General features: G+C 45.2%; 2 protein-coding genes across 5 annotated transcripts in view; one reads left to right on the top strand and one right to left on the bottom strand.

Annotated features, from left to right (window-relative positions):
• LOC120918789 (BPI fold-containing family C protein-like) overlaps positions 1 to 19251 on the bottom strand; it is a 332741-nt gene that overhangs the window by 262791 nt on the left and 50699 nt on the right. The window lies entirely within an intron of this gene.
• LOC120918787 (BPI fold-containing family B member 4-like) overlaps positions 14210 to 19251 on the top strand; it is a 46514-nt gene continuing 41472 nt past the window's right edge. For all 4 annotated transcript variants that reach the window (XM_040330581.1, XM_040330578.1, XM_040330579.1 and 1 more), the window contains exons 1-2: positions 14210 to 14309; positions 17762 to 17896. In XM_040330581.1, coding sequence (XP_040186515.1) covers positions 17779 to 17896 — 118 coding nt within the window. In that variant the 5' untranslated portion in view covers positions 14210 to 14309; positions 17762 to 17778. The remainder of the gene's footprint in view (positions 14310 to 17761; positions 17897 to 19251) is intronic.

Here is a 19251-nt window from a genome sequence, read left to right as displayed (position 1 = left end):
TATGACGTCCTTGGGCGGGAAGTGGTTAAATATTTGTTTTTATGCTATCTTTGTGTATATACCTGTGCCTGGCATCCCACCACCTGTCATCATCATCTCCCTGTGCCTGGCATCCCACCGTCTGTCATCTCCATCCTCATCATCCCCCTGTGCCTGGCATCCCACCACCCCACCTCCTGTCACCATCATCTCCATCCTCATCATAATCCCCTTGTGCCTGGCATCCTACCACCCCACCCCTGTCATCAACATTACCATTAACCCCCTGTACTCCACCTCTAGCATCCAACCACCCTACCCCCATCATCATCCTTCTCTTTATCCCCATTGTACCCCACTGCCAGCTTCCTACAACCCCACCCACTGTCATCATCATCCCCCTCTGCTGACATCCCACCACCCCACTCATTGTCATCAACATCCCCATCATCCCTCTCTACCCCACCTCTGACATCCTACCCCAATGCCTCCTGTCATTATCATCCTCACCCCTCCTGTCCCCCACCTCTGGCATCTTATCACCTTACTCCCAATTATTATAGGGGAGATATGATCTCTGCCTCTCACACCAATGCTGCCAACATCACCCCAAACTGCATTTTGTCATACAACCAACTGTACCCTAACAGTTGCATTACACACCACAATACTTCCCTGCCTCCCAGTGAGGGGTAATGATGTGCTGTAACCTCTAGTAAACAGTGAGTGATAAGCAGTTACCTATAGCAACCAATCAGTGAGCAGTAATAATGTGCAGTAACCTCTAGCAACCAATCAGTAATTGGTAATCTGCAGTAACCTCTAGCAATCACTGAGTGAGCAGTAATCATGTGCAGTAACCTCTAGCAACCAATCAATGAGCTGTAAAAATGTGCAGTAACCTTTAGCAACCAATCATTGAGTGGTAATATTGCACAGTAACCTCTAGCAACCAATCAGTGAGCGGGTAATATATATATGTTTAATGATATTTGATTAAAGAGTAATTGGTTATAGAAAATTCTAGACACTGTAAATTCAAAGTTCGTAGGATTTGAGGCCTCATTCACACAGGCGGACTCCGTAGCGACGGAGTCCGCCTGCTCCCGTCAGCTCAGTGGGAGATCTGTCCGCAGATCTCCGCTGAGCCGACGGATGACATGCTCCTCTCTGCTCACTGAGCGGGGAGGGGCTTGTCGGGCACCGCTGTCCTCCTATGGAGCGATCTGATGAAAACGGACAGCATGTCCGTTTTCATCAGATCTTACCCGATCCGATCCGCATGGACGGATGGGGACGTGGCCCCATACGTCTGTTTTTAGCGGATCGGATCGGGACGGATGTCAGCGGACATGTCTCCGCTGACATCCGACGCTCCATAGCGATGCATGGAGCGGCCGTTCGGCCCGTAGTGTGAATGAGGCCTAAGACTCTTAATATATGTAATTTATACAATTAATTTCTATCGCTTGAATTTTTTTTTTGCATTTTGGAAGGCAAATCTGTTAGGAAATCTGTTAGGCAAATATAAGATTTGCCTTAAGGCCTCACAAAGCCTAGAGCCGCCTCTGGTTTTAAATTACATTTTTTCCTTTAGAATTGTCATTTTGCTGTGGTACTGTTATAAACATGAGAAAGATGTGCTACTTTTCAACTCCAATCCAGTTTTTTTTAAATCCAGTCCGGGATTTTTTTTCCAACTCCAGTCCAGTTTTTTGTTAAATCCAGTCCGGGTTTTCTTTTTGTTCCCGGGTGAAAATGAGGCCACCGATCTTCTGGGACTACATGTCCCATGATGCTTCCCTAGTCTCCTTTGATTTGTTCTGAAAGGAGGGGGCGAGCAGAGGAAACCTCTGACAGCCTGCAGCTTGCCTTTCCCCTGTTACAGCACTGCAGAGCCGCCGCCGGCCTGACGCCCCCCCCCAATGTGTGGCACTTGATATGGACCGCCCACTCAACCCCCCCCCCCCCCATAGGTACCCCACTGCCTTTGTTTTTTTTTTATAGCTCCAGAACAACATACTCAAGGAGGAGCTCAGAACTTTTACACTTTCAGTTAATTAAGAGAAAACAAAACAAGCTCAATAGCTCTGGCATGACAACTCCCACACAACTTCCCTCAATGGACACCCAACAGTAGCTCAAACCATTTAAATACAAAAAGGAGCACCAGGGCGAATACAGATAAGATCATTTACATTTTTGATAAAAAGTCATATAAACACAGCCAACACGTTCCGAAGGCAATACTACTCCTGCTTCATCGGAACCCAGGATAAGCTTGGATGCAGAAAACAGCACAATATATATATATATATATATATATATATATATATATATATATATATATATATATATATATATATATTAGAGGTCGACCGATATTGGTTTTTCTCTGGCCGATGCCGATGCCGATATTTAGAAATCGGGGCAGCCGATGGCCGATATATGAGGCCGATTTTTGCGGCCGATATTTTGGGCCGATTTTTGGATTGGGATGCATTGTGGAGGAGGATGGATGGTGCTGGGCGTGGGTGGGAGATGCGTTGTAGAGGGGGAAAGATGGTGCTGGCTGTGCCTGGGGGATGCATTGTGGAGGGGGATGGCTGGATGTTGCTGGCCTTGGAGGGGGGATGCGTTGTGGAGGGGAAGAGATGGATGGTGCTGGCTGTGGATGGAGGGAAGGGGGTGGATGGATGGAGCTGGCCCTGGGTGGGGAATGCATTGTCGAGGGGGATGGAGGGATGGAGCTGGCCGTGGGTGGAGGATGCATTGTGGAGGGGGAGAGATGGATGGTGCTGGCTGTGGATGGAGGGAGGGGGGTGGATGGATGCAGCTGGCCGTGGGTGGGGGATGCATTGTGAAGGGTGATGGATGGATGGAGCTGGCCGTGGGTGGGGGATGCATTGTAGAGGGGGATGGATGGATGGAGCTGGCCGTGGGTGGGGGATGCATTGTGAAGGGTGATGGATGGATGGAGCTGGCCGTGGGTGGGGGATGTATTGTGAAGGGTGATGGATGGATGGATGGAGCTGGCCGTGGGTGGGGGATGTATTGTGAAGGGGGATGGATGGATGGAGCTGGCCGTGGGTGGGGGATGTATTGTGAAGGGGGATGGATGGATGGAGCTGGCCGTGGGTGGGGGATGTATTGTGAAGGGTGATGGATGGATGGAGCTGGCCGTGGGTGGGGGATGTATTGTGAAGGGGGATGGATGGATGGAGCTGGCCGTGGGTGGGGGATGTATTGTGAAGGGTGATGGATGGATGGAGCTGGCCGTGGGTGGGGGATGTATTGTGAAGGGGGATGGATGGATGGAGCGAGCTGGCTGTGGGTGGGGGATGTATTGTGAAGGGGGATGGATGGATGGAGCTGGCCGTGGGTGGGGGATGTATTGTGAAGGGGGATGGATGGATGGAGCGAGCGAGCTGGCTGTGGGTGGGGGATGTATTGTGAAGGGGGATGGATGGAGCGAGCTGGCCATGGGTGGGGGATGTATTGTGAAGGGGGATGGATGGATGGAGCTGGCCGTGGGTGGGGGATGTATTGTGAAGGGGGATGGATGGATGGAGCTGGCCGTGGGTGGGGGATGTATTGTGAAGGGGGATGGATGGATGGAGCGAGCTGGCCGTGGGTGGGGGATGTATTGTGAAGGGGGATGGATGGATGGAGCTGGCCGTGGGTGGGGGATGTATTGTGAAGGGGGATGGATGGATGGAGCGAGCTGGCTGTGGGTGGGGGATGTATTGTGAAGGGGGATGGATGGATGGATGGAGCTGGCCGTGGGTGGGGATGGATATATATAAAATGAGTGTGTATACAGGAGAGGTGTGTGCTCTAACATGTACACACTGTTCCCTCCAGCACTGTCCATTGGATGACACCTGTGAGCTCCCACGTGAGTTGGAGTACAATCACTAGAGAGCCGAGGCACCTATCAGAGATGATAGGAATACTGTACATTACCCCAGTCTCCAGCAGCACGAGAAATGAATCCTTCAGCCACGCTGCTGGTAGCCTGCGCGCCGGCCCCGCCCCCCCCTACCTCGACGGGCTGTAGGAAGCTTTTGTGATCTCTTCGCGCAGACAAGCAACTACTGCAGCTGCTCGGGCTTGTGACAAGTTTGCTTTCTGCTACAGCCCGTCGAGGTAGGGGGGGGAGGGGCCGGCGCGCAGGCTACCAGCAGCGTGGCTGAAGGATTAATTTCTCGTGGAGCGGGGTTTAGCGCGGCAGCCGAAAATCGGCCGATTTTTTTACAATAATCGGCCGATGCCGATTTCTTAAAAACGGCCAAATATCGGCCGATATATCGGCCGACCGATATATCGGTCGACCTCTAATATATATATATATATATATATATATATATATATATATGTAGCACTGACCCCCGAAGGAGCTGCTGGTTTAATTTGGGCCTGCACTCTACCAATAAACCCCACTAACTTGGCTCAATCCCCTTGGCACAGCTGTGATGCAATGCAATACAATACAATGTAAGACAATACAAAATACCTGTATTATAACCCCAGGATCCACTGACTGCACTTGGAGTGAGAAAAACAGTACGCCACAACAACTGGATACTTAACCAGAGATATATTTTACTGTGAAATATGCAAAGAAGTGATTACAGTAATTGTGCTGTCATCCCAACGTAAGACGACCGCACAATTGATTTAAACATAAGCTATTTGAAAACAGTATACATAAACATTTTATACCTGGGAGCTCCCCCTACTTTATTAGCTATGCGTGAGATCTCACTTAAAGTACTTGGTCTTGGATCTTCTTTTCTTCGCTAGCTAAAATGATTTGTAATCCACAGTTTTGATGAGTCAAATTGAAGTGAAAATGCTCCTGGTGTAACTGCAACAACTATTTTAAAATCGCTTGAAACGTCAAATTAGATAGGCCCCAAGCCTTCTCAGTTTCAGTTCCTCTGCTCCTCTGTGGAACTATAAATCCCAGTGAGGCCTGTATATGAGTCTAACTGCGTGTAAACTTAGCAAACTGTGGGTCGTGACCCGCTCACCCACTGGATCGGAGCTCCGGGTAGTAACTTTTGTTCAGGGTCCTGTGACTGCAACTTGCTTCTCCGTCAGCTCTGTTCAGCTCCGCTGGATGGATCCGGTTCTCTGATGCTCGGATGAGTGTCTCTCTGTCTCTGCAATCCGGCCACTGTCCTCTAGCTCTCCGAGCTCAGCCTTCCCTCCCCAGCAGCTCGGCATCAGCATCCAGAAGCCTTTTGTTTACACTTCTGTCTCCCCTCGTCTCCAAGGCAACCAAAATCCTCCACAAAACATCTCTCTACATTACCAGTATTTGGGTCTCTCCTCGTCTCCAAGGCAACCAAAATCCTAAACAAAACATCTCTCTACATTACCAGTATTTGGTCAATAGATGGCTCCAAATACTTAAACATAGCAATGTCCATAGACGTTGTATTAAAGTATGCAAACACACATCAATATACAAGAATGTCAGCGCTACACACTCCCCCTACTTTATCTCTTTGGTCCTCCAAAGAGGTTCAAATTGCTAACTCTATTCTGCATTTTAGCCTCTATACGGTTATACAATACAGACAGAGGAGCTTCCCACCAATTGTCATATGATGGGGAGCTATCCTGTGCACTCACAGCTGATACTACTGTGTCTGGTACAGATGTGCCAAGGGGTGAGGTGGGGTTGTCCCTTACTGAATCAAAAGTAGAGGGACCAGACAGTTCAAGGTTTCTTTTGCTGACAAACTGAGATGCTTCAGAGCATTCGCCCAATGTATCATAAGTCAGTCTGCGTGGTGGGCGAATGTCTCTCTTTGCTCTTTGCACTTTCGGGGTATCCATTCCTTTTTGACAAATGTCGTCATCCCTCCTCTCAGTGACTAAAAATGGAGAGTAAATAAGAGTACTGGGCTCTTCTGCAAGATGAGTTGCCGGCACAAATTCTGGGGCCTCTGCCCTGAGAGTTCCGTTATTATCCTCCTCTACTTCTGAAGAGATATCAGCGTCTGTTTCTGAAGTTTCCGGAGGCCACAGCCAACTTATCTCCACTTCCTCATCTTCATCTGTAGAGGGTGCAAGCTGAGATCTGGTTATTGGCCTACACACATCGGTGGATGTGGATGGGAATTCCTCCTCTGTGCTTATCCTGACTGCCTCAGTGAGAGGTAAAAGGTGATTCCGATGCCAGGTTTTTATTGGCCCAGTGTTTCCTTCTGGCTTGATTTCATACACTGGGAGCCCTGGAAGCTTCCTACACACAACATAAGGCTGTGATCTCCAACGATCAGCCAACTTATGCTTGCCTGGGATGCCAAGATTCCTCAGCAAAACCCGGTCACCTGGTTGAAGATCCTGAACTCTTACTTTCAGGTCAAAGTTTCTCTTGTTCCTGTTGACTCTGGAGTTCGAGGTGGCTTGAGCCTGTTCGTAAGCTATCTTTAGGCTCCTCCGCAGCCTGTCCACATACCCTCTATGGGAGGTCTCTGATGTGTGATCCAAGGAGGAACCAAAAGCCAGGTCCACTGGTAATCGGGCTTCACGGCCAAACATCAATCTGTAAGGTGAATACCCAGTGGCGTCACTTTTGGTACTGTTGTAGGCATGAACCAGTGCAGTAATGTGTTTACTCCAATGGGGTTTCTGTTCTGCAGTCAATGTCCCCAACATATTCAGGAGAGTCCTGTTGAACCTTTCCGGTTGAGGGTCCCCTTGTGGGTGATAAGGAGTAGTCCTGGACTTTTGTATGCCTAGTAGATCCAACAGTCTTTTTATTAATTTGCTCTCAAAGTCCCTTCCTTGGTCCGAATGTATCCGTTGAGGTAAGCCATAATGGACGAAGAACTTTTCCACGAGAGTCTTTGCTACTGTGGTTGCTTGCTGGTCTCTAGTAGGAAATGCTTGGGCATAACGGGTAAAGTGATCTGTTACCACCAAGATGTCCCCCTGCCCACTCAGATCGGATTCCAAACAAAGAAAGTCTATGCAGACCAGGTCCATTGGTCCCTGGCTCTCCAAATGGCCCATTGGGGCAGCCCTCTGGGGCAATGTCTTTCGTTGTATACACCTGAGGCAGGAATGACAGTAACTCTCCACTTCTTTCCTCATGTGAGGCCAGTAGAACCTGTCCCTTACTAGTTGGAAAGTCCTCTCGGCTCCCAAATGACCATGATGATCGTGTAAAGCAATCAGTACCCTCTCTCTGTACTTTTCCGGCAGGAGCAGCTGCCACTTTGCTTCTGGATCATCAGAGGGGCCCCTTCGGTAGACCACCCCTTGTTGCAACTGCAACCGATCCCATTCTTTCAGTATCAGCTGGGCTTCCTTCTTGGGGCTCTTCTGCAGCACATCAGACTGTTGATGTTCCAATGCCTTCAGCACCAGCCCACACAGTGGATCTTCCTCCTGATCTCTCCTGAGATCCTTTCTGGATAGCTTGGGGAGACCCTCTTGTACAACCTGGGAGATGTTGCAATAGCACCTGGGTACTCCCGCTGAGGATACTCCCACTTCTTCAGCTCTGGCCCCACCTCTCCCGTGTAGACTTGTCCCTTCACAAAGGGCTCTTACCCCCTCTGGAGTAAGTTGAGTCCAGTCTTCTGATGGATTTCGGGGGTCATGAGGCCTTCTTGATAGAGCATCCGCATCTCGATTACCAACCCCTGGTCTGTACTTCAGGCTGAAGGTAAATGCCGAGAGAGCAGCTAGCCACCTGTGACCGGTGGCGTCCAGCTTTGCAGTTGTGAGCAGGTATGTGAGGGGGTTGTTGTCCGTCTTTACCACAAATTCAGCCCCGTAAAGGTAATCCTTCAACTTGTCTACCACTGCCCACTTCAGAGCCAGAAATTCAAGCTTGTGATTCGAATAGTTTCTTTCGGCAGGAATCAAACTTCTGCTCACATAGGCGATCGGCTGCAGATGCCCTTCATGCTCTTGATAGAGCACTCCTCCCAGTCCGTCACGGCTGGCATCCACATGCAACTCGTATGGTTTGGCAGGGTCTGCATAGGCCAAAACCGGAGCAGTGGTAAGGCTCCACTTCAATTGTCTGAAGGCTTCCTCACATCCTGGAGTCCACTGGTCCTGGATGGACTCTTTCTTCCTTCTGGGCCCTTCTTTTGGTTTCCTTGACTGATCTGGGCTTACACTAACTTCTTCCTGTTTCTTCAGGAGCTCAGTGAGTGGGTGGGCTATTTTAGCGAACCCCTCCACGAACCTTCTGTAGTACGAACAGAAGCCTAAGAATGACCTGAGTTCAGTCACGTTGGTGGGCCTTGGCCAAGAAGTGACAGCTTCTAACTTCTTGGGATCGGTTGCCACTCCCTCTTCAGACACAATGTGTCCCAGGTAATTCACTGAGGGCTGGTAGAACTGGCATTTTTCCATAGAGAGCTTCAGACCATCATGAAGTCTCTTCAGGACCTTCTCCAGGCGTTCTTCGTGCTCTTCCAACGTTCTTCCAAATACTATGACGTCATCCAGGTAAACTAGTACTTCAAGTAAGTTCATGTCACCCACTGTTTTTTCCATCAACCTCTGGAACGTTGCTGGGGCCCCAGACAGGCCTTGCGGCATCCGGTTGAACTCAAAGAATCCGACTGGGGTGATAAAAGCGGTCTTCTCTTTGTCTTCAGGGCACATGGGGATCTGATAATACCCACTCTTTAAGTCCAGCACACTGAACCACTTCGCTCCAGACAGGCTCTGCAGAGCATCCTCTATCCGAGGTGTGGTGTACTGGTCAGGAATGGTCCTCCGGTTCAGGGTCCTGTAATCGATACATAGGCGTAGGGACCCGTTCTTCTTCCTGACCACCACTATTGGGGAGGCATAAGGACTCCTGGACTCCCGGATAATGCCAGTCCTCTTGAGTTCAGCCAGTTGTTCCCTCAAATCTTCCAGATCTCCCAATGGGATTCGCCTAACCCTTTCACGAAACGGCTTGTCTTCCTCCAGTCGAATCCGGTGGGTGGCACTCTTTGCCAAACCCACATCAAATTCACTTTTTGAGAAAGCTGCCCTCCATCTCAGAAGTTGGGCTTTAGCTCTTTCTCTCCATGCCGGAGTCAGAGGCGTATTCTTTGGGCAGAATTCTTCTACAGGGATTTCTGCTGTTGGTCCTTCCGTCGAACCACATGCTGCGACTGGAGTTGCTGGGCTGACCTGTCCTAACAGTAGTCTGGCTGGCACCCTCACTGGCACAGCTGCTGTGTTGCGGACACTGACTGGAACTTTGCCGTGAGTCCTCTTCAATGCCCTGGTGGGCAATACTTCAGGGATAAGTTCTAACCCCTTTTTTTCTTCCTGGCTTGTATTTTCAAGGACAATGAAAGGACCTGTTTTTTTCCAGCTTAACTTGACGGAGGCTCTCAGGCAGACTACTTCACCCGGCTGGACTAACCTCTTTTCCCTATCCAGGAGCCAGATTTTTCCCACTCCCTCTTCAGGAGCCTCTTCCTCCTGTCTAAGGTCTCGGTATGTCTGGGCCAACATTGGATGTATTTTAGTGGGGAGGGCCCCCTTCTGCAGCACAAGCGGTGCAAGTAGCCTCCTCACCAAGTTAGTGTTCGTCCCAATGATGAGGGAATTTTTGTTAGCCCCTGGGGGGCGAGGGCACACTATGGCCAAGGTGTCGAAAGTCTCAGCCTCTCCTGCTGTACTTGGGTCAAAGGTGAGTCTGACCGGCAGGTAACCATCATATGGGAAGTTCTGAGTGCCTAATCCCCATATCTCTAGTTCCTCCAATTTCTGTAACGGCAGGTGCTTGAGATGTCTGTCATAGAAATCCCTGTAGAGCAAGGTTACTTGGGCTCCAGTGTCCAGCAGGGCTTTCGTATAAATCCCCTCTACTTGGATGGGAACAATTGGGGAGGGTCCCACTAACTTGGGGGGAAATCCACTGATTGCAGTACCTTTGACCTGCCTGGTGGCTTGTACCTTCGCCTTTGGTTTTGGGGGTCTCTCTCTTTTCCATCCTGGCTTGTTGGTGACCTCAGTGGTCAGGGGTATATGAGTCGGTGTGGAGTTCGCTATTGCAACCGGGCGCCCAGTTGACTCCTTCACAGGGGCCCTCTGAAGTTTTTCCCCCAGTTGTTTGGTTTTTGTTTCAGTTACTGGGCTTGGGCACACTCGCCTGAGATGTCCTACTCCTCCACATTTAAAGCAGACTCTCTGTGTTTGTTTCATAGGATGGTTAATGGTAGGAGTCTCTGGAGCCTTGAGTGGCAGGACTTCTTCTGTCTGGGGTTTCACCAGACGAGTCATCAACATGGTAATCATCTCCAGTATTTCTTTCTGGGTCTGGAACAGCTTCTCCAGTTCAGTCTGACCTACGGGTAGGTGGTGAATAGGTGAAAGCCATGATCCCTGTTCAACGCTTGTTGCCAATACATTAAGTTCCTGAGTGTCTGAGGGGACACCTATCTGCTGTATTTTAGCACTTGTTGTGCTAGGAGGTTGAAGTTTCCCCTGTTTTTGGTCCCTCTCAATCTCAATTTTATCCGCTTCATTCACTTTCTCAATGAGGACCTCATCCGGAGTTGAGGGATCTTCCAAATACTGCTTCAGTTGTAGCTTGATATAGTCACTCCTCAATCCCGTAGTCACAGATCTCCTAAATTTCCTCTTAACTAGCTCGGCTCCAAAATGCTCTCCATTTCCTTCTTCCTTTGATGTGAACAGCAGGCGGTCCTTGAGCTCAATGGCCCGAAATAGGAAGTTCTGAGGAGTCTCTCTACTATCCTGTGTCATATTTATCAGTCGATGAAACAGCTCAGTGGCATCTTCCTCCTCATAATAGCTTTTCAGTATCCTCTTTAGCTGGTTCAAGGTCAATCCACTCTTCCTCTCCAACATGCCCCTAACACTTGAACCTGGGCTGATGGCATGGATTACAGCCTCTCTAATTTCCGATTCCAGATATCCTTTCTGTAGCCCCAACTCTATTTGGTGTAGGAGGCTGGTGTAGGACAGTTTGTCCTTCTGCCCTCTTTCTCCTATCTGGCCGTCAATGTGGAAATCCTTCCGGATGGTTACTTCCTGCAAGCGGCCCTGGGTGCGTTTCTTCAGTACCTTCCCAGTGTTGGGCGTTATCTGGCCATCTTTCTGGTCCTCCAAAACGACACGTAACCCATTAATGCGTTCAGCTATCATACTGGAGGTCTCCTGAAACCTCTCTTGTATGTTACAGTACTGTCGCTTCAGATCAGCCAGCTGTCGTTCTGCCAGTGATTTAACAGCACCCTCTGCTTTCCTGTCTAAAGGTTCTAACTGCTTTTGACTGGGAGAGCGCCCTTCATGTTTGCTGGGGTGTGTCAGGTGGAACTCGGACAATTTTATACTGGCACCGTGGAAGTTTTCAGGGACATCCCGTTCCCACTCTATCAGTGCATAGGTGCAGTCGGTCCCAGGATCGGGTTTCACTGCGACCACGTAAGCCTTTCTGTCCGGGGACAATGCTTGTACCACCTCTTTAATTTGTTTCTTTCCCCAGTCGCTCCCTGGAAGTTCAATGACCACGCTCGCTTCTGAGCGTGTCCCTTCTGCTTCGCACCATTGGACTACTTTGATGGGGTCCATGATAGCGTGAAGGGGCGGGCTTGCTTGTAGAGTGACAGGAATCCCGGACGAGCCCCCACGTGTAGCACTGACCCCCGAAGGAGCTGCTGGTTTAATTTGGGCCTGCACTCTACCAATAAACCCCACTAACTTGGCTCAATCCCCTTGGCACAGCTGTGATGCAATGCAATACAATACAATGTAAGACAATACAAAATACCTGTATTATAACCCCAGGATCCACTGACTGCACTTGGAGTGAGAAAAACAGTACGCCACAACAACTGGATACTTAACCAGAGATATATTTTACTGTGAAATATGCAAAGAAGTGATTACAGTAATTGTGCTGTCATCCCAACGTAAGACGACCGCACAATTGATTTAAACATAAGCTATTTGAAAACAGTATACATAAACATTTTATACCTGAGAGCTCCCCCTACTTTATTAGCTATGCGTGAGATCTCACTTAAAGTACTTGGTCTTGGATCTTCTTTTCTTCGCTAGCTAAAATGATTTGTAATCCACAGTTTTGATGAGTCAAATTGAAGTGAAAATGCTCCTGGTGTAACTGCAACAACTATTTTAAAATCGCTTGAAACGTCAAATTAGATAGGCCCCAAGCCTTCTCAGTTTCAGTTCCTCTGCTCCTCTGTGGAACTATAAATCCCAGTGAGGCCTGTATATGAGTCTAACTGCGTGTAAACTTAGCAAACTGTGGGTCGTGACCCGCTCACCCACTGGATCGGAGCTCCGGGTAGTAACTTTTGTTCAGGGTCCTGTGACTGCAACTTGCTTCTCCGTCAGCTCTGTTCAGCTCCGCTGGATGGATCCGGTTCTCTGATGCTCGGATGAGTGTCTCTCTGTCTCTGCAATCCGGCCACTGTCCTCTAGCTCTCCGAGCTCAGCCTTCCCTCCCCAGCAGCTCGGCATCAGCATCCAGAAGCCTTTTGTTTACACTTCTGTCTCCCCTCGTCTCCAAGGCAACCAAAATCCTCCACAAAACATCTCTCTACATTACCAGTATTTGGGTCTCTCCTCGTCTCCAAGGCAACCAAAATCCTAAACAAAACATCTCTCTACATTACCAGTATTTGGTCAATAGATGGCTCCAAATACTTAAACATAGCAATGTCCATAGACGTTGTATTAAAGTATGCAAACACACATCAATATACAAGAATGTCAGCGCTACATATATATATATACACATTTCAAAGGAGTGCAGCGCTAAATGTAGTTGATGCATAAAAAGCAAATAGGTAATGAAACCCTGACTCAAAATAGACAAACACAATGATCAATCATATATGCAAATATAAATAATGATCATGAACACTCAAAAAAAAAATAAGAAAAGAGCAAAAAAGAAAAAATAAGTGTTGTGAATAGAAAACTAAGGCAGAGTCCTATTCATAATTTAATAAGAAAGGTCCATGTGAAGGGTTAACTTCCAAAGTGTATCCAGGGGATTCCAAATACAATAGTGAGGGACACCAATCTTCCCAAAAGAACCAAAACGTGTCTTCAAACACCCATGAGTGTGGTTGCCTGCTTACCGGAAAGGGCGACTGTTTTGAACCAGTCTCGCCAAGCTCAGGGATATAGGTCTCAGGACAGCGACTAATGGATCCAATGGCAACTCCACTTGGCCATTAGTCCAGCTGCAACTTCATGCAGTTCCCACGTCTCCTCCAAACAGACAATAGTACACCATACACACTGGAAGTGCTCAGGCTCTACACAGTCTTCTTTCCTGATCACAGAGCTTATTGCATGTCAGATATATATATGGATTACGAGCATAATCCGTTCTAGGAGAATGCTTGTAATCCACAGCACTCGCATATCAAAGCGAGTTTCCCCATAGAAGTCAATGAAAATGAAGATAATTCAATCCTCATTGACTTCTATTGCATGCAATAGCACATGTGGCCAGAGAGGGGGGAGCCGGAGAGCCTCGGAAATACTCGGGGACAGCTTGGCTGAACTCAGAAACCCTCTGAAAGGCTCAGAAACACTCGGGAAACTGAGTATTTCCAAGTATTTCTGAACGGCTCTAAACCATTCCGAGTGTCACCGGTGCCCCTGCACCTCTGGTCAAATGCACACCCCATTGGCTTGAATCCTGCTCATTTTGCGAGACAACACTCACAAACCGAGTCAGTATTTAAAAAAAAAATGTTGCTTGTCTTTCCAAACGCTCGTTAACCAAGGTTCCACTGTATGTATATATATATATATATATATATATATATATATATATATATATATATATATATATATATATATAATAACCTGTTTTTTTATTGTGATTTCAACATGCATGAAATGTGGGAAGAGATTGAAACATAAACCCTCCACAGGAAAACACATTATTGAGCTGAAGAATTACTCTTGGAAAGCCTTTTACCTCTGTACTCCTTTTTTTCTGAATATACAATATCTGCGGCACCTGCCAACTGCAAGGAGAATATCCTTATTAAAGATACGCAAAGATAAGAATGACCTGTTATCATTGTAGTTGGAACAAATGGGTATAGTTCAAGCTAATGCATGACCTTGATGGTTTTAAATATCCTGATTTGCCACTGATAGTTTACTTTGGATCACTCAAGCAACTATAATACGTTTTGGCTTAATGATAACTAGGAAGGATTATGGGTGTTATCCTGGTTCAAGATATAAGGATCTCTAACCACACTTTTCTATTTGGACTAGAAGATGCACAAAGACTTCAGAATTCCATATATGATTTGAAAAAGGTAAGAAATGTAGAAATGGGACTGTTGTTTCCATTACTTTAATGAGCGGTTATATCTATACTGTAATCTGTTTGAAGATTCCAGTAGTTTATAAGCTGTAATATAGTAAAAATTCAATACATTTTTTTAAAATGTAAATATAAATATTGAATTTTTTTAATAGAATTTAAGAATAAAAAGACAAATTTAAGTGGAACATTTGCCATAAATTCAACAGATAAAGCATCATATCATATCTTCTCACCTATTTCATCTTCAAGGAGTAAGCAGTAGTTTAAGTTGTAAATGCTACAGTATACCTTTCCATAGATAGATATGGCAGCAACTCAGAAGGCAAAGTAGAATCTGTAGCTGGTTTACCAACTGATCATGATATTTTGAGAGTTAAATTATTGTTGCTCTGCTTAGTGGATATAGTTTGGGTTTAATCACCGGCGCTCATTAATCTTTATCTTAGTAATTCTTAAAAATTGGTCTGCTGCTGTAATAGTGAAACACTTATGTTAGGAAGTGTGAAAATGTGAAAAGAAGAAGTTTTTACTGCGCTGATCCTGTGAATTTATATATATAATTATAGTGAATTTGGTGTATTTGATCCTTGTGTGTTAATTATCCTAATGAGTAAATACCAATATGAATAAATAAATATATAAATTATATACACTTGTAAAATTAATCAATGTGCACCAACCAATCAATGTACAATAATCAATAGGTAGATATATATAGTAACCAATAACCAATAAATCCGTGTTTCCAAATAAACAAATAAATAAAAATAAATATAAACAAGTGATTTGTGCAACTGAAAAAGTCATATTTTTTCCTTTAAAAGTGCAGCAATCCCTGATTCCAGCAAAATATATGTGACTTTTTTCACCCGTCGTGTCTCCACCACCTTTTAACAAAAAATGCGCTCACCAGACCACACTTTAAAAAGAGCTTGTAACGGGATCAGCCCTGTTTTCCACCAGATTTGAGAGGTTCTTTTTCCGCTGTCAGCTCCCCCATAGGGTGAATAGCTTGCAAAAATAAAGGCTTGATGTAGTACGTTTTTAAAACCATAAAATTTATTTTGCTCGATAGCATAAAAAAGAGAGAGAATTACACTCACATTTTCCAGTGCCTGTGAACCGGCACTAGTCTGTTCAGCGTTACCGCTCTCCTTCGCCGGCGTGCGTTCCACGCCTCGGTTCGGAGCGGTTCAATTGCAATCCACTGTGCGGAGGTGTGCGTGTGACGTAGTTCCGCTTACCCATAGGCCTCTACGCGTTTCGCAAATCAGAGTTGCGTCGTCAGTTGCACAAATCACTTGTTTATATTTATTTATTTATTTGCTTATTTGGAAACACGGATTTATTGATTATTGGTTACTATATATATCTACCTATTGATTATTGTACATTGATTGGTTGGTGCACATTGATTAATTTTACAAGTGTATATAATTTATATATATTTTTTTTCATATTGGTATTTCTCATTAGGATAATTAACACACAAGGGTCAAATACACCAAATTCACTATAATTATATATATAAATTCACAGGATCAGCGCAGTAAAAACTTCTACTTTTCACAAGTTCAGTGGGTATAGCTTTTTTTGTTTTGTTTATATATATATATATATATATATATATATATATATATATATATATATATATATATATATATATAGCAATTTTTTAAACCCAAGAAGAAAATGTAATACAGTAAAACCTTGGATTGCGAGCCTAATTCATTCCGGAAACATGCTTGCAATCCAAATTTCCCCATAAGAAATAATGAAACTCTGATGATTCGTTCCACAACCATTTATTCATTTAAAAATGATTGATGAATCCAGCAGGAGCTACAGAGTATAAAAGAGAAGCCCTGTACACACAATTGGTCTGTCTTATGTTGTGCAATAGCCATCCCACCACAGGGGTCACTTATTCCATGTCCAAGCAGTACTCAACTGTTTAGACCTTGAAGAAGGGGACACACCCCGAAAGCTCATCCATGAAAAATGATATGTTAGTGCAAATAAAAAAAGTATCACGGACAGTACTCAATTTTCTCAGGCTTAAGTATTGAATTGGATGCACAAAAGCAGTGCCATACTGTGGGTATTGTGTCAGGAATGGGGTCATTTATTGATGCTGTTCAGGCACTGGCATGTCCCCTGCTTTATATGTATCTACCACAGGCCCATGTCATAGGCTACACGCATGACCCCCCACTCTTTGTGTCTCCACAGATCCATACAACACATATAGATCAATAAAAAGAACATGATAAAAAGGCAATTTCATGTCTAATTTCTAAATATTTTATTACAGTGATGCAAGGAGGAAAGCCTTCTGCTCTTGGACATGTCACCCTAGATCCAAATCTATTTTGTAGGGCTGTTACTGATCACATTTTTTGTGTTCGATTGATACATTTTATTTTAATCGATTAATCGACTAATTTCGATCAATTATAACGCACATACAGATCCAACTACTTTTAGCTGATCTCCTCCTTGCAGGCTGATTCCCAGTGCAGCTACCAACCACTGGAAAATGGATAGCAGGATACAAAAAACACACAAAGGCAGCGCTCAAGGGGAATAGCAATAAAACTTTTATAGTCTTCAAGTAGGTAACAAAATAAATACTGCACTGGAGATAAAATCGATGTAGCTTCATAAACTGTAAAAAATGTTGCGAGTAATACCAAACGGTAACAAAAGCAGTCATAAAAACATGTAGGCAAGTATGATACTGGTATAAAAATGTGTACAACGATACCACTGCTGAATCCAGATGAGGAGGGGTTAACATCAGTCCGTCAGGATGTAGATGTCCCGTGAAGGGAACTATCACAACTCCCAGTGGATGGTTGTAGAATCCCAGGTTGATAGGGGGAAGTGTAACAGCCCTTGCGTGTGGCAGATAGTAAGGTCCCACCGGCATGCAGATATAAAGGCACAGCAAAGGAGCCCTTCAGATGGACACGGCAAGCCCCGCCGGTGTCCGTGATGTCACCAGATCTCTGACGGAACTCCCTGAAGGCCCGGAACCGGAAGCCGGCAGAGAGGTGAGTACCAATCAAAAGGATTTTGATTGATCAAAAAAATTTGATTGATCAAAAAAAATTTAATTGATCAAAAAAATTTAAGATTAATCGATGAATTAATATTTAATTTCCACAGCCCTACTATTTTGCCTTTCCAAAAAAACTGTTATTTTATTGCTTTGATATTGTGATCAAAGTGATCAAGTAGTAGCCACCATTTACTTTAATCTAAACAGAAAGCAAGAAAGTCACTTTCATAGAATGCACATTCCCCAGAATATGTTTTATCCGATAGCTTTTTCCATTCATGCCATAAATAAATATGGATCCACAAGTTCATTTCAAATATTGTTGTTTGTGTTATGGTATTTCAAATGGTAATGTCAATTTTGTGCTACTCTTTTAGCATTATTCCTTACAAAGATGTTCAGGCTGTGGCGTATCTCCTTTATATGTTGTCTTCTCATCCAAGCTCATTGCGTTAGTAGCGCTAGAAGTAAGGGAGCTGTATTACGACTGGCTAAAGGAGCATTAAATGATGGTAAGATAAACCTTTTCAGATTTACTCTCAAAACAAAAGGTCTGCATTATACTCTGGGGTTCATTTAATAAAGGAAGAGAGGCTGTTTAATGAGCAAAATTAATATTCACTTTGAAAAATGTAAGTTCAGTATGTTTAACTTTCAAATGTATTTGCATAGGGTTTCTAAGCCCTACAGGACACCCTAGCCACTTAACCCCCGGACCATATTGCTGGTCAAAGACCAGAGCACTTTTTGCGATTCGGCACTGCGTCGCTTTAACTGACAATTGCGCGGTCGTGCGACGTGGCTCCCAAACAAAATTGGCGTCCTTTTCCCCCCACAAATAGAGCTTTCTTTTGGTGGTATTTGATCACCTCTGCGGTTTTTAGTTTTTGCGCTATAAACAAAAATAGAGCGACAATTTTGAAAAAAAAAAAAAGAATATTTTTTACTTTTTGCTATAATAAATATCCCCCAAAAATATATAGAAAAAAAATGATTTTCCTCAGTTTAGGACGATACGTATTCTTCTACATATTTTTCGTAAAAAAATAAAATCGCAATAAGCGTTTATTGATTGGTTTTTGCGTAAAAGTTATAGCGTTTACAAAATAGGGGGTATTTTTATGGCATTTTTATTAATTTTTTTTTACTAGTAATGGCGGCGATCAGCAATTTGTTTTCGGTACTGCGACATCATGGCGGACACTTCGGACACTTTTGACACATTTTTTGGGACCATTGGCATTTTTATACCGATCAGTGCTATAAAAATGCATTGGATTACTATAAAAATGCCACTGGCAGTGAAGGGGTTAACACTAGGGGGCGGGGAAGGGGTTAAGTATGTTCCCTGGGTGTGTTCTAACTGTAGGGGGGTGGCCTCACTAGGGGAAATTACTGATCATCTGTTCATACATTGTATGAACAGAAGATCAGCATTTTCCTCCCGGTCCCCGCTCTGTAACGAGCGATCGCGTGTGCCCGACGGCGATCGTGCCCGCCTGGCACACGCACGGGAGTCGGGGGCGAGCGGAGGGGCGCGTGCGCCTCCGGCGGCGCGCACGTGCCCCTAGTGGCCTGCGCGAGAGCCGACGTATAGCTACGGGCTCTTGCGCAGGGGAGCCAACCTGCCGCCGTAAAATGACGGTGGCAGGTCTGCAAGTAGTTAAGCTATCAAAAACAAACTACAAAGGTAAATCTCTCAGTCTAAGTAAATCTATACTAGAGACATGTAATTAGACATATGTGCAGATTTACTAATGTTAAGAAAATGAACAAATAAACAGTGTAGAGATTCACTGTGATTATTTCATGTGAAATGTAAATTCCTATTCACTTTGAACAGTTTTAATTACACATGACTGGATAA

This window comes from Rana temporaria, chromosome 12, assembly GCF_905171775.1.
Source record: "Rana temporaria chromosome 12, aRanTem1.1, whole genome shotgun sequence".
NCBI lineage: Eukaryota > Metazoa > Chordata > Amphibia > Anura > Ranidae > Rana > Rana temporaria.
The sequence above is the reverse complement of the archived record's forward strand: the minus strand, read 5'-3'. Positions and strand labels throughout refer to the sequence as shown.